A 15,132-nucleotide genomic window follows, 5' to 3' on the forward strand; every position below is an offset into this window, starting at 1 on the left:
TTTCAGGCCGCCCGGAGGCGGGTGGCAGGACGGGCCCTGCTGGAAGCCCTCCAGCCTGCTTCACCCCCCGTGCCTGATCCAGCATAAACGCACCCCTCAAATCCCCCTGATTCAGCATAAATGCACCCCTCAAATCCCCCTGATCCAGCATAAGTGCACCCCTCAAATCCCCCTGATCCAGCATAAACGCGCCCTTCGAAATGGCTTCTTCTGTGACATAAACTACTGCGTCTCTCCAGGGCCCTGCATGAGCTCGGCCACGTTCGTTCGGCAGGCACACGGAGCTCGGGGGCCCTGGGCTGGGCCTCCCCAGGAACAGACCCCATCCCTGTCCTCCTCCTTTTGGGGTGGGCGGTCAGGGGGGCGTGGGCGATAAGAAAGGACTCGGCACCAGGAAGGAGAGGAAACTCCCATTTATTGAAGCACCCGCTCCTGGCTGGCATTTCAGCCCAGTGCAATTGATTTCAGAGACAGAATTCCAGCGGCACGGACGTGCAGCCCCAGGGGTCAGCGCTCTGGCCTGTGGTCCACCCTCGGGGAGCACTCGCTGGACTCCCCCGTTGGACAAGCCACTTGGTGAAACGGCCACTCCGTGAGGAACGGAAGGCGTCCTTCCCGGCTGGGAAGCGAAGGACGGCTCGGGGCTGCCGCTTCCACGCCGTCTCCCGGTCCCTGGGCCCTGGTCAGCCGCTGACCGCCTCCTGCCAGCTGGAGAAACTGGCGTGGCCACCGAGCTCCCCGAGGCCGAGCCCGCGCTCCGACGCGCACCTGGCGAGAACGTCTCCGCGCGTGTGAACTCTTCCTCTTCCGGCTCCGGCTCTCTCCTGGGAAGTGGCGGTGTGGGGATAATTTCTCTCTGGGCCACCTCTGGGACCGACAGAGAAGATAAGCTCATTGGCTCATTTTCTTAGTTTCCCTTTGACAAAGGAGGTAACTTTGGCACGTGTCTGCTCAGGATTCATAGCACCAAGAGTTTCCTTAACATCGGCAGCTACGCTCCAGCTTGGGGGGGTCGGCAGAACCAAGAGACAACCCCCACCCCACAGCTTTAGAGGGGTAGTATCTCACAAAGCATCAGCATAGGAAACACAACAACAAGAATAATAATTAACAATAATAATAATATTAATAATAATCTGACCGACCGGCAGCATCTATTGCTTTTAATAATTTTGAGGTCTCCCAAGAAAATAAAACAAAAATAGATAATAAAAGAAAGAAAGGAGAAAGAAAAACACGTGTCTGAAATGGCATGAGGCCTCTGGCTTCCCCATGGGCTCTGAGTTCAAGTTTCAGGAATCCACCGCAGTCTCCTGGCTCTCCGGAATCTTCTAGGGGCCCTTCACATTCGCTGGCCGGGCGGCGAGGCTCGCAAAGTAGGCGCACTGGGAGGGGTCACACTGGCCTGGGGGGCCGGGGGGCCCCGGGGGGCCGGGATGCCCAGCTGGCCCTGCCTCCCCTTGGGCGCCGGGGCTCCCGGGAAGGCCATCTTTAGCATAGCCGGGCTCCCCGGGTTGACCTGGCCAAGGACAGAAAGAGACAGAGAATGTGTCACGTTCCTTCCTGGAGCCGAGAAACCCTCCTCTCACCACTTCCCTCCCACATCAGGGGAGCTGAGCCAGTGAGAGAGCAGTGCACCCGAGCGCCAGGCAGCCGGAGCGCCTGAGGGTGCTGAGGGAGTGGCCATAACTGTTTGGACCCAAACAGGAAGCAGGCTGCCACTGAGCCGGATAAACAAGGGTAGCTCAGGGCCCTGAGTCTCCAGGGAGGGACTGTGCCCTCCATTTAGGAGGCAAGTGACCCCCTACGCCTGTATCTTTGGTGACACTTGGTGACATTCCATTATCAGAAACCCAACTTCTTACAAACCCGTATTTCCTAAGCTTTATCTGTGTGTTAAATCTGGACCCACATACTTGCACTATATTAACCTATTCTGTAAAACAATGGTCAAAGGCAACATCTAGGCTACAAGTAACTGACGCTTATATATCACAGAGTTTAGAGGTGGAAAAATATTACCTGTAGAAAAACTTTCATTTATTAAGCATCGTGACATCACATCTAATCAGTCTACTTCCCTTTTTGCTTTGGCACCTGGGAAGCTCACTGCTAAATGTTGTGGTTAGCTCTAGCAGTCATATTCCTTCATAAGTCTTAAAATGACCTTGTCAGAAAACTTTAATTCCCACCATAAAATGAACAAAAAGTAACCACTTCCCTTTAAAAGGGTCTTTATACATTTTAGGAACTCTGTTAATGCTTTGGTAATTGTTATTTAATCGATAGTCCTACCTAGCCTAAGTGTGAAGTCAGCAGTATTGGGCACCCCTGTTTCGGGGGCCACCAAAGCACAGTCGTTCTGTCACCCTCGTACCAGCACAATTATCTCCCCTTTCTCCCTAGCTTCTCTTCTCTGCCTTTGGATCCTTATTTAATATTGCCTTATTTTAAAAAGTATACTTAGTATCATAAGCTACTTGAACATAAGCAGACTGATACAAATAAATATTTATGGTATATTTCTAATGATCTCTGAAAAGAGCCACAATACATGGCTGTTGCAAGAAATTTGGGAAATCATGAAGATATAAATAATAAAATGAAAGTTACCTACAGGCACAATATACAGAAATGACCTCAGGTAAGCATGTAAATTAGAATTAAAAATAGCCTCGGCACCTGGGAGTGTGGCGAGTATTCAGGCAAAGCCCTCCCACCCTCTACAGTTAGACCTACCCTCGGAAAGGGATTACAGCTGCGACCTGGAGCCCTTCCCCGACAGCCACTAGGGAGGGTGGCCAACATGCCACCAACATGCCACAGCTTTAGAACTGACAGTCCCAGGTCGTGGGCCCAGACGGCCACCTGCCAGCATGAGCATGTTCTCAGGAGTGCTCAGTACAACGAGCGCTGACAGGTGCACGGCACAAGGAAAGGGCTCCACGCTCAGATGAGCCTAGACAGTGCTGGTTAGACAAAACAAACGTTTTTTTTTCCTTTTTCGGCAAGGCTCCGTGGCACTCACATTAAGCTAATAAGCACTGGGAATGTCCACAAAGGAGACACAGGTCTGAGTCAGCGTCTTCAGGGGTTATATCGAGGGACAGGCTCAAGAATTCACGAGCTGAGCCAGCACGGTCGTAGCAAGTCAAGAAGCTGGCTCTTGGGCAAGTCTCCCTGCCTCCTGCTCAGGTGCTCGGCCCTCCCCAGCCCTCCCAGCTGTGCAGATGGGAGGTGGGCGCTGCTGAGCCTCTCACCCCTGACGATCCGGGCACGGTTCCTACCTGGCATGCCGGGCGGCCCCACCTCGCCGCGCAGGCCAGCTCCAGGAGCACCTGGGTCGCCTTTGGCTCCGCGCTCACCTGGGAGGAAAACGTGCGCTGTGGCTGGGGACGGCGTGCGTCCAGCAGTGCCCTGCCGCGGCGTCCACTCGAGTCCATCCTGCTCGCCCATATGCAGGCATCCCAGGCGCCGTTCACACACTCATTCCCACACATGCAAACGCACGCTCATGTGACCTCCCCCCTTTGCACGTGGGTATACAAATACTTAGACTGAAACGTCCATCTACGCAGTCACACACACGCGCACATTCGCCTGCACGTGCATGTATGCATATGCAGAGATGCACACAGGCCTCAAACACAAGCACCCCAATGCACGCCCTGATTAGACACACATCCACAACATCCGCTCGTACACTCTTCCTGTGTTCTCAGGGCATCTTACTGTACCTTAATCAAGAATGAACTGAAAGATAATTAATTCAATATGGTAGATGACAAGGCAATCTCCTATGATAAATAAGACACTACTCTCAGAAAGCCCGATACCTTGTAAGATAGATGGAAAAGGACACAACTTCTAACATGAGGCAGAATGTGATAACGGCGTCATATGAACTAGGAGGCCACTCCAGGTATTCAGAGCACAGGGGGGCCATTCCCCTGGGAGGATATTTGAAATAATGTTTGAGGTAGAACTGTATGGATTTGATTAAACTGTCTCTCCCATGTCTTTTAAAATCAATCACTTTTTTGCCATGTTGTTGCTAGCATATCTCTTATAAACAAGATATTACATGTTCCTTTGTAATCCAAATTTAAAGTCTTCTAGTTCATGGGAATTTTAGACCTTTTACATTTACTTGCGTAATTATTACATTTTACCAGTATCTTGGTGTCCTCTTTGTTGTTTTTTTTATGCTTTGTTATTGACACTTCACATCTTTTGTTTCGTGAACCAATTTGGGGCACAAAATTTAACAAAGAGCCTTTAAAGTAGGAGAAACACCGCAGGAAATGACTGCATTAGTAAGTACTTGAAGAGGGCGCGCTTGCTTCCCTGGGTTGAAGCCAGCAAGTGGGGGGCCTGCAGCCCGACTCCCGCCGCGAGCCTCTTGCCCGCCCCTGCTCAGGCCTCGCGGAAGGAAGGGGCGAATTACTGGAGGGAGTCGGGCTCCAGAACCTTCTCTCTTTCATACCCGCCTGCCTGCAGGGCGCACGTCCTGGCCTGTTTGCCGGAACGCGCTCCGTTAAGGGGGTAGCCTCCATCCCTTGAGGGAGAGACCTCGGTGAGAGCTACCTGTGTCCAGGGAAGCTACGCCGAGACCTGGACTCAGAGACCCTTTGGGGCTGCAGCCCTGAGGCCACTTTCTCCAATTATAAAGCTGACATTTAGTCTCCACGTGCCTGGAGATGCAGTGTCTTATTTCTCAGTCGGCTCTAGACTCAGAAGAGGAAGAAGAGGCACTGTCTATCACCCCGAGGGAGGTGGCAGTGGAGCTGCAGAGGGAAAAATAAGTAGGAGGGAACTGATTCTGTCTTCCCAGCAAAAGCGTCATTTTCAAAAATGTCAATTACGAAAACCACTTCTACGTATAAAAAGATTAGATGATGCCAGAACGGAGGTGCCACAGGCTGCAGGGAGGGAGACTGGACGGAGGGGCGCACCATCAGCCGGAGGTGCGCCTGTCCTCACCTGGGATACGAGGCGAGGTGCTCCTCCTCCAGGGGCGTCACTCACCTTTGGGGCCTATTGGTCCAGAGGGCCCCTCCAGACCCCCCTGCCCCGGCCGGCCGGGTTCCCCCACGGGGCCCGCCTGGCCCGGAAGCCCGTCTTTTCCGGGGGCTCCGGGGGGCCCGGGTCTGCCCTGAGATGGCTTCCCATGCGCAGGGGGCATCTGGGCCAGGATGTCGGCAAGTCTGGCTGCGGAGCAGGAAAGATAGACATTTCAGGAAGGGGGAGGACCACGGGGGGGGAGGACAGCACTCACTGCAGCGCCCTGGCCGAGGCGGCAGCAACGCCCACCCTGCCACCCCCCTCCAGGGCACGGTGCTGAGCCCAGAGGCGATGCCATCCGGGCGACCAGCATGGCCCCTGCAGCCCTGTGCCTGGCCTTGCAGGGAGCGTGTGGCTGCGGGCAGGGGGCATCGCAGGGGAGGAGTCTGCAGGCGGGTAGCGCGCGGGGCGACGCAGCAAGAGCTGTGGCCACTGTCAGATTAGCAAGCCGGGGGGCAAGAGGGGGCTTAGGTGGCTGGCACGGAGCTATGACAGCTCCCCACGTGCCAGCCCCACCACCGGGAAACACTGGGCGGGATGGGATGGTCGCGAACGACCCTTAAATCGCCAAAGCGCTGCAATTACGGAGTTGGTTCAGGCACCCCGTGAAAACCCTGCGCCTGGACAGGGGCACGCGCCACGTGGGGGCCCCACGCCACGTGGGGGCCCCACGAGCTGCCTGATGGGGTTTAACCTCGGCTGTGTAGACCGCACCACGGAGCCCCGAGAGGCCGGGAGGCACCTGTGCCCCCGGGTCCTGAGGAAAACCAAGGCCGCCGCCCCGCCAGGTCTGCCCCCGACCGCGCCCTCCTCCCTCTTCTCAACGAGGCGGTGGGTGGCCCGGGCGGGGGGCTCGGGCCTGGTCCTGGGGCCACGTCCATCCCCCAGCTTCCCTGGGCCTTGGCTTCCCCGTCTTCCGAGGGGCCCCGGGGGCTTCCTGCTCGAGGTCCTGCTTGGAGGAAAGGCCTCGGCCTGGAGATGCACCCCTGCGCCCCGTCAAAGCAGACTCGGCTCTTCACCGTGGCTGGGAACCCCAAGGTCAGGTTCTTTCCCTGGGAAAGCCAAGGCCCACGACAGGGCTTGGAGGTGTCCACCCAGGACACCACCTGGGGACACGACCCGCTCGGGGGACCCACGCCCCGTCTCCGGGGTCCTTCCTTACCTCCCGCCCCTCCCCGTCAAGCCCCGGCCCCCGGAGGCCTGCTCCAGACTAGGGGTTTTGCCCCCCGTGTGGAAACAGACCACGCTCACCCCGACACGCCCAGGGAGGGCCGAGGGTCTCCTGGCTCCCCGCTGCCCCCCTGCCCGCACAGAGCCCGGCACGGGGCAGGAGCCGGGTGGCCGAGGCACGGCCTGGGCACCCACGCTCCCGCCCCTCTCGCGTGCCCGCGCCTGGGAAGCAGCTCCGAGCCGCTCACCTCTGCTCGGCGGGCTCCCGTCTCCCCGGGGCGTGGGAGTGGCTGTTATAAAGTGGGTGCGGGGCTGAAAGCCTGGACCCTGCGGCCAGGCTGCCTGGGGGCAAAGCCTCGCGCTGGCACTTAGGGCTCAGCCACCCTAGGGACGTCACCCAGCGTCCCTGCGCCTCCGCGCCCGACCATGCCTCTAAGCACCGTGCGGGCCTCGTGAGGGGGTCGGGGCATCCCAACCACGTGTCCTGCACGCCAGCTCTCACGCCTGAGCATTCTCCCTGCCCTCTCCCTCACGGAGGTCCTACTGTGTGCTGGCTTGCGCTAGGCCACGGGGACTTAAGGCTAAAGCCAGTATGTAGGATTCAAAGGACTTTCGTTCCTTGTAAGCACAATCTCTTCCTGCCTTACCCCCCAGGGCTTCTGCACATGCCATCCCAAGGTCTGGGGTCTCCTTACATCTTTTGACTCCCGGTTCACATGGCCCCTCCTCCAGGAAGCCTTCCGTCATCGGTGCCCCACCCTCTGAGGCGTTTTTCTGTTCTCTTGCAACGGCCCCTGTGCTAAGTTAGAGCCTCACTGCCCTGGCATTGTCTGGACTGTTCACTCACCTCCCCCCGCCCTGGACCATGTGTTCTGTAAGCCCACAGCCCACCCAGATTCTCCCTTGATTGGATAAATGACCGAATACACAGAATAAATATGTGCCCATGGGAGAGCTGGGTTTGTGGATAGTGAGCCCCCTCTCAGTGGAGGTGATCAAGCAGGGTGAGCGGCCTTGGAAGAGGAGCGCCGTAGAGGGAGCGGGTCAGACGAGCTCCAGACCAGAGCCCCGAGTGCTTCCCGATCCTGAGAGTCCGTGTCTCAGCTTCTCTTAGGGTGCTTTTTCCAAACTGGGTTGCAAAAGCACCGAGGGACAAATAAAAGGACCCCTTCCAGGGGTGAGCGCCCAGGCCCTTACCTGCAAGGCTGTAATCAAGTCCAGCTACTCACTTTCCAGCTGCTTCCCGAGCTCCTCTTGAATAAGCCGCCGCAGCGTGTCCACAGAGGGCGACTCCCCCTACATACGAGGGACGGAAGCGGAGATGCTTATGGTCACAGTGTCCCCTGCACCCAGGATGCTAACAGCTCAGGAGGCCAGGATAGTGGCGGCGAGATGTGCCACCGGGAGCATGTTTCCCTGGGCCATTCCTTCCCATATCCTAAGCGCCTCCTCCCAGCCCCATGGCGCTGGAGCTGGGACCCTGGCCCTCATCTTTCCCGTCTGTCCCCAGGGCAGAGCTGCCTGGCAGCCCCTGCTGAAATCACACCCGAGTCCCCTCCACTGGCCACGTGCTCCCTCTGGCTGGTGGACTCTGGTGACCTCTGCTTTCAGGGACCTGATGAAACCACTTTTGTACGAAGAAGATGAGTTTATTGACCAGGGGAGCAGGGCGGCTCCTCTGAGCTCCCACGGTGACCGGCGATTCTCATGGGAACTCGATGACAGCACTCACGCGCCATAGTGGACTTGCCCCCATCACCTGCCACCTCCACTGCAGTGTCCCTTCTCAAGGTGCACGCCTCCCCCAGCTCATCTCTGCAGCCTGGCACCTGGCCAGGGCCCCGGTGGGAGAGGGGTTCTTGGGAGAGCTCGTTTTTCCTCTTTTCTTTCTTGGTCAAGAATCTTTTATGGTAGCCTCAGAATTCCCATCACCACCTGCAGCAGCATGACTTGGAGCCCAAGGGGGCTCTGGAAGCCAGCGTGTCCCACAGCGCCTGGACTTGGCCGAGATCAGGCTCTGGCTACTCTGCTTCTGTGAGGGTGGCTGAAACCCAGGGTGACCACAGTCACCGGGCAAGTGACGGAATCAGGGAGCATCAGAGCTGGCAGGGACCCTGGAGGTCACCTAAGCCAGTGCAGGTCCCCAGGGGACCACGTGGGCAGCCAAGTGGGCAAGGGGGGGCAGCCGGTTCCCACCAGCACCTGCCCAGGGCAGCTCTGCTCCTACCTCTGGGTAGACAATGGGGGACTGCAGTAAGAATTTCTGTCAAATAAGAGTTCTGCCACTCAAAGAAAATAAGTCTGACCCTTCACCCGTACACACCCCCACACAAATGTACACTAGCAAGCCTTTTCCTTTCATTGGGGAAAACTGAGACTCAGAAGGAAGAATTTCCCCGGCAGGCAGAGAGAAGCGAGGCCAGGCCACGCCAGGCGGCACACGGATGGCCCGGCGGCCCGGGGAGGAGCTCAGGTCTCAGAGCCGGCTGTGCCTGGAGCCCAGGGAATAAAGTGTCCAGGATTCATCAGCCCTGACGGGGGCAGAACCCAAGAGGCACTCGTTTCTTTTCCTTGGAGCCCCTCTAATGCAGGCACGCTGCTTCACCTCCTCATCACGACCCCGTCAGCAGGGGGATGTTCTCCTCCCCTTTTGCAGACAAGGAAGGACAGGCTCAGAGAGGGGAAGTGACCCACCCGCGTCGCACAGCCAAGCCTGGCTGGTGGGGATCCCAACACACATTCGCAGCTCCCCCCCAGGTGTGCGGCAACGCCATCCTTACCCTCAGTCCTGGAAATCCTGGCTGGCCCGGAGGCCCCGGGGGCCCGGTCGGCCCGCTCTCCCCGGGCAGTCCTTGGGGGCCCATCAGGCCCGTGTGGCCCTTGTGGCCTGGGATTCCAGGATCCCCAGGCTGGCCCTGCCCACCAGGAGGCCCTTTGTCACCTTTGATGCCAGGGTCTCCCTAGAGGAGGAGAGAAGCGTGTCAGGAGCCAACGAGCTCCGCGTGCGCCCACGTAGACGCCTCTGCCCCGGCCCCGCGATGGGAACTGCAAATCCAGACGCTGCTGTAGGCACATGCCCTCCGGATAGAGACATGAAAAGAAGAAGGTGCCAGAATGGACTCTGGCTAGTGGATGGGGCTCAGGGCTGCGGTGGAAGGGGGCATCATTTTCATCACATTCCCTTTTATGCAGTTTATATTTCGTGCCGATATGCTTTTAAAGCACAAATGAAAATATGGCTGAATTTTTAAAAAATGAACTTAGCAGATCCAAGGGGTTGCATTTTTCAGGAGTGATGCATTTTTTGGCGCCCTTGTGGTCTCCGTGGGTGACCTCACGTCCAGGGGCCTGTGACAGGGCTGGCGCTCAGAGCGCCGGAATGGCCAGGCCCTGGGGCCCATCTCGTGCGTCATCTCCCGTTTGTGAGACGCCTCAGCATTCCCTGCGGTGAGGGGACTCGTCCCGTATTTCAAATATCCCAGGAGTGCGGGGAGCAGGGCATCCACGTGCACCTGGCCCTGTTCCCCGAAGCACTTAGCCGGGGCAGGCAGGCTCTCCGCTGATTGATTACAGTCCTAGAGAAGAGGTCCCAGACAAAGCTCAAGGCCACAGCTCCTGTGGGCACTGCGCGGCCCTGCCTGGGGGGCCTCAAGACTGTCTCAGCCCCTCCTGGCTCCACTGCTCAGGACGCAGCAGCCCAGGGACAGAGCGCTCAGAAGAGGGCGGGCAGGTGCCGAGGGGCGCCGCACCCATCCGACTTGCAAAGAAAGCTGAGATGGATTCTCTGCAGGACCATGGAAGAGAAACGGGAGGCGTGACAGCAGGGGGCTGACCACGGGACAAAATCGGAGCCACGAGGGGCCCTGGTTTCCTCCGGAGGGGGCAGGGGCACGGGGAGAAGCCCTCCGCCCCCCCCCCCAGCTCTGCTGCAAAGCTGCCTCTGCCCCTCGCTGTTGTTTTGGGGGAGAATGTAAAGAAAGCCCTTCTGAGTGCGGCGCCAAGCCGGTTCATTATGGGGAAAATCTGTTCCTTCGCCACCTCCGCGACAAATCTGGCTCCTAGCAAATTGGCACCTTGGGAGGGAATGCGTTAGCAGTCCTGTCACGCGCAGGGCGTTTGCGCAGGGAGAGGGAAATCTGTCAACGTCTCCCAACGCTTGCCTTTGAATTTGTAATCGCGACCATGTTACTCTTTAACAACCAAGAAGCAAAGAAGAGGAAGGAGAAAAGGAAAAGACAATTCCCTCGACTCCAACGGACTGGGGGAGACAGGCCTTCCCAGGTGGGGTGGGGCGATTTTCCAGCGAGCGGGCAGGAGGCAGCTCTCCAGGCCCAGCTGGTCACACATGGCCTGGGACAGACCCAGACCCACGTCCCTGGAGGCTGGGGGAGCCAGCGTCCCCCACTTACCCTTTCTCCTGTGGACCCTGGTTCTCCTGGCTTCCCAGGGGCACCCTGCAAGGCAATCAGGGGAGGCAGTCATCTCCGGGGGGCCACCAGCTGGGACACCCCCGTCTTGTGGCAAATGATGGTCTCCCAGGGCACCTTGGTGGGCAGGGATTGGGGTGCTACTCCCCGACCCTGCGGCCACAGCCCCCTCGGGCCACTCACCTGCCCTGACCGGAGGCCCCAGCCGGCCACCTCCTCTCCACTCCCTCTCCACCTCTCTCAGGATCAACCCAGGACCCTGGCACGCCCAGGGCAGAGCATGGGCAGGGCTTGCCCACAGCCTGGCTGCTGTGCCACCCTGGCTGGCCACAGCCCGGCCAGGCCGAGGGACGCACGGCCACCTCCCTCCCTGGTGCTCTCACTGGCCTGGACTCGTCATCGTCCCTCTGCCCGTAGCCTGCTCCCATCCTCCCTAGTAACTCTCATGCGGCCTTCGGGCACCCCCAGGAGCCCCTCCTGGCAGCCCAGCCGTCAGGGGGCAGTTCTCACACCCCTCCTGGAGAGCGGGCACGTGGGGGCACCACAAAGGCGGCCCTGGGTTCTCAGGACTGGATGCGCCCCTTGCCTCTCTGCCCAGGCCCTCGGCCACCTCCTCTGCACTTTTACTAAATTCCCCCAGCCAGGGTCCCGCCCGCACACAGGGGTCACTTTATGGCCGACACGTGACTTCCTTTGTCCCCAGATGTGCTGACAGCCCCGTGCTGGTCCGCTCCCACTCGGAGAGAGCAGCATTCGGAAAGGGCCGGGGTTCATTCGCCTCTGTGCTCCCCTCTTCCCTCTACTCCAAGGCCTGACCATGCTCTGCAAAGAATGCCCACGAAGGCGGCACATTTGCGGAGCAAATCCAGCCTCGGCGCTCACATCCCAGCCCCTGCCCGGCAGAGCCCACGCTGATTCGAGAGAAGGAAGTCGAGTGCGCAGATGCTCTCAAGCTCTCCTGAGCCAGGGCAGGGCTGTCCTGTCAGCCCCAGCCGCACTGCTGTGCCCTCCCTGTAGACGGCCACACACAGCCGGGGCTGGGACAGGAGGGAGAACCCTGCCCTTGTTCCCAAGGAGCTCCGGGCTGGCGAAGAGGCGGGCGCAGACACGGTGGGCTCTCATACCAGAGGGCTCCCCTGGCCGTGCACATGGCTGGTGGGGCCCAGTGCAAAGTTAAAACTGGCTGAGAAGCAGTGAGGAGCCCGAGGTGGCCCGGCAGAGCGCTGAAGCCAGCGGGGGCTTTCCAGACGGGGGACCCTAGAGCCCGCTCAGGCCCCACGCCCCTGAAGCCGGGCCTGTGCCCACAGGACAGGCTCATGGAGAAGCAGAAGGACTAAGGGACACTTGCCTCCTTGCCTGGGACTCCTTTCTCTCCTGGTTCTCCCTGCGAAACAGAACAAAGCGTCAGCCGCGCTGCAGCAGCACATCGCACGCCACACGCCTGTCCCCAAAACACGTTTCCACTCAAGGTGTGTAGAGGGAACCCCAAACAGGGGTCTCCTGTCAGCCCACGCAGGGCAAAGGACAAAGCTCCCTGGGACGGGGAGGGGGTCGCACAGGCTGGGCTCCCGTCGTGGAGGGGCAACCCCAGCAGAAGGGCCCCCAGGGCACCAGTTTTACCAACTGGCTCGTGAGCCAGGGTCTGTCGTGGAGGCAGCACCCAGTGTCTGAACAGAGACCCCAAGAGCTCCAGGGCTCTGCCCCCAGACTGCCCCGGCTCGAGCCTCAGCTCCCCCGGCTCCAGCTCTGGGGCTCGGACAACCTCCTCCCCACCTCCTCAAGCTTTCCGTGCCTCGGTTTCCTCATCTGTAAAACGCGAGTGGGAGGCATGCCTGCCGCGCAGGATTGCCGTGAGAATTAAAGGGACTAGTGCTCGCCAAGCCCTGGGCACAGCAGCAGGCTGCACCTGGACTCAGCAAAGGGTGGCTCTCTCGGCCTGAGAGAGGCGCGAGGCCCCGGCGGCCGGAGGGTGTGGGCTGGAGGAGCTCGGGCCTCAGTGCAGGCCTGCGTGAGCGTCGGGGCCGTGTCAGGGCTGGGGTGACAGGTGTGGAGAGTCGCCACCTTGAGGGGCTGGGCTGGGCTGGCAGTGACCCCTGTTCTGAACAGAAGGAAGCCAGAGGGAGGATGGCCGGGATGGGAGAAGCTCTCCGCTCTCTTCAGTCTCACAGCCCCAGCCGCCAGCAGCAGGATGGACTGTCGGACACAGAGCGGGCAGCGAGCTCCGCCCGGGATGTCTCAATCCCACAGCCCACCAGCGTGGCCCTGCTGTGGCGGAAACTCCTTGGAGGGAACGTAAAGCTCACCCAAGGGCTTTTGTCTGCAGAAGTCGTCAAGCCAGGAGATGCACGCACTGCCAGAAAACAAACCTACTGTGTGGTGCCTGAGTGAAATACCATCTCTGACGACCCTGAACTCCAAATCTGCCCCTCTTTTTGATGATTTCTAAAGGTCCTCCAGTTCTAGAATCCTCAACACTGCTCCCTCACCACCTCCACCAGCAGTCGTCTATGTTTATTGGGTACTTAGGATGGAAGCGCCACTGCTAATCTCATTTCATCTTGAGAGGAAGGCGGGGGTGTTACTCCCACTTGAGTCATGAGGAGTCTAAGGCACAGAGAGGTTATAAGACATTCCTATGCTCTCCCCATCGGGGAGTGGGTTGAGAATGCCACCAGGTGTGACCTCTAAGCTTGTGTTGCAGCCAGTGCACTCCATTGTCTCCCACTCATTATGCCCCTTTGGCCAGAGCGATGGACCTGAGGATACAGCAGGTGGAAGGAGATGTGCTGACCGAGAATGTCACACCTGGAGCCAGGCACCTTGCTACCCTTTTACCCCACTTACCGGAGGCCCCCGGGGACCCTGGAAGCCGGGAAGTCCTGGGCTGCCACTTTCTCCTTTGTTTCCTTTCTGGCCCTGCAAAGAGAAAACAAGGAATTCAATCCCCCAGGCAGGTCAACTGTAAACTCAAGCAGATTTGGAAACACTGTGACCAACGTCTACACCAACCAAGTAGGAGGAAAGATCCCCATCCCGTAGTGGAGAGGAATGAAGAAGAGAGAGACACGAGGACGGGGAACCTGATTCCTTGTCAGGGAGGGGGAGAGCACGTTGAGCACTGCCCCCAAAGCAGTCAGCGATGGCCTTTCTAGCCAAGGAAACCAAAATGAAATGGGACAAATATTTCACCCAAACACCCTGACATTAGCATGGTCCCTCCAAAAAGCCCCCCAGAGAGCTGAAACACTTCTTATCATGGGGTCACCAAGGCACCAGTTTGGTGGGGCCGCTCTTTGGGGGAGGTCAGGAGCCTCTGGGAATCTTTCAGCTTTTGGTCTTTCTGGGAAGCTTCTGTATATGAAATGAACCAGCACAGGTCCCAGCTCCTCCCAATCTGCTCTGTCTCCAGGGCAACAAGCCCCAAAGAGGCCTTCTAAGACAGGTCAACATGTTTGCTAGGAAGCCAGACGCCTTGAGCGCAGTCATCCCTGGTCCAACAGGAAGAGGCAACTCCACCAGGGTGACCGACTGTCTTGGTTTGCCTGGGAATAATGGTTTCCTGGGATGCAGGACTTTTGGTGCTAAAACCAGAAAAGCTCCTAGCAAACCAGGGTGAGCTGGTCACCCCAGTCTCTGCAGTGCCCACAGGTAGCCAGCCAGGATTCATCTGCCCTTTTGCTCCATGCAATTGTCATCACATCCTGCTGTGGGCGGCCCTCTGAACATGGATGTTGGGTTTAGCTAATAAAAAGGGGAGAAGGCTGGGCTGAGAGCAGACTAGGAAAAGCTTTGACTCATCCAACCCTAGAGCCCATCTAAGAACTATCTTCTCCAGCATGTCACCCATGTGCCAAGCCTAAACCCCAATCCAGGGGCCTGGGCTCTCCTGACGGCTCATGTCTCCCTCTTTCTACTACCTCCCCATTCACTCTTCTTGCTCTCCCCACCCCTACTTCCTAGCCAGCAGGAGGAACGTCTTAAGCCAAGACTGGTCTCCATCCATCGCCAGGTTGCACACTTACCTGTCCTCTGAGAAGGGAAGGTTGGTCAGCCTGACCCTGTCCTTTCATCTGCAGATTATCAAACAACTACTGTGTACACTTATTTTGAGGTTTTAATAGCTTTGTCCCTTTGGGTGTCTATAGTCGTAGACAACAGGGAGCCGAATGCGTAATCATGCATATTGTAAACTCTGAAATCCAGCCATCCAAAGTTCTATACCACTTAAACTCCATATTTCCCTACCGATGCTTCTAGAGGTAGAAATCTGTGATGTGAGCCCCAAGCCCCTGTCGAAGCTTGCCACCCAATTGCATCCTTTCACAGCCCAAGAACACTCACGGGGGTTCCTGCAGAGCCAGGGTCTCCTGGGGAGCCAGGTGATCCGTTCTTACCCTGGAGGAAGGAGCAGAAGCAATCGTTTGACCAGGGCATCACAGACCAGGGCGAGGGCACAGAGAGCTTCCCAGCC

General features: G+C 58.3%; 1 protein-coding gene across 1 annotated transcript in view; it reads right to left on the minus strand.

Moving 5' to 3' along the window:
- Positions 1–429: 429 nt before the first annotated feature.
- Positions 430–15,132, minus strand: part of COL22A1 (collagen type XXII alpha 1 chain) — a 246,506-nt gene continuing 231,803 nt past the window's right edge. Inside the window, exons 55-63 of the mRNA XM_058276085.2 lie at positions 15,003–15,056; positions 13,506–13,577; positions 12,010–12,045; positions 10,644–10,688; positions 9,015–9,194; positions 7,464–7,530; positions 5,029–5,211; positions 3,288–3,365; positions 430–1,519 (exon numbers count right to left, since the gene is read on the minus strand). Of these exons, the coding sequence (XP_058132068.1) occupies positions 1,332–1,519; positions 3,288–3,365; positions 5,029–5,211; positions 7,464–7,530; positions 9,015–9,194; positions 10,644–10,688; positions 12,010–12,045; positions 13,506–13,577; positions 15,003–15,056 (903 nt within the window). The 3' untranslated portion in view covers positions 430–1,331. The remainder of the gene's footprint in view (positions 1,520–3,287; positions 3,366–5,028; positions 5,212–7,463; positions 7,531–9,014; positions 9,195–10,643; positions 10,689–12,009; positions 12,046–13,505; positions 13,578–15,002; positions 15,057–15,132) is intronic.

Source organism: Dasypus novemcinctus, chromosome 14 (genome assembly GCF_030445035.2).
Source record: "Dasypus novemcinctus isolate mDasNov1 chromosome 14, mDasNov1.1.hap2, whole genome shotgun sequence".
Classification (NCBI taxonomy): Eukaryota; Metazoa; Chordata; class Mammalia; order Cingulata; family Dasypodidae; genus Dasypus; species Dasypus novemcinctus.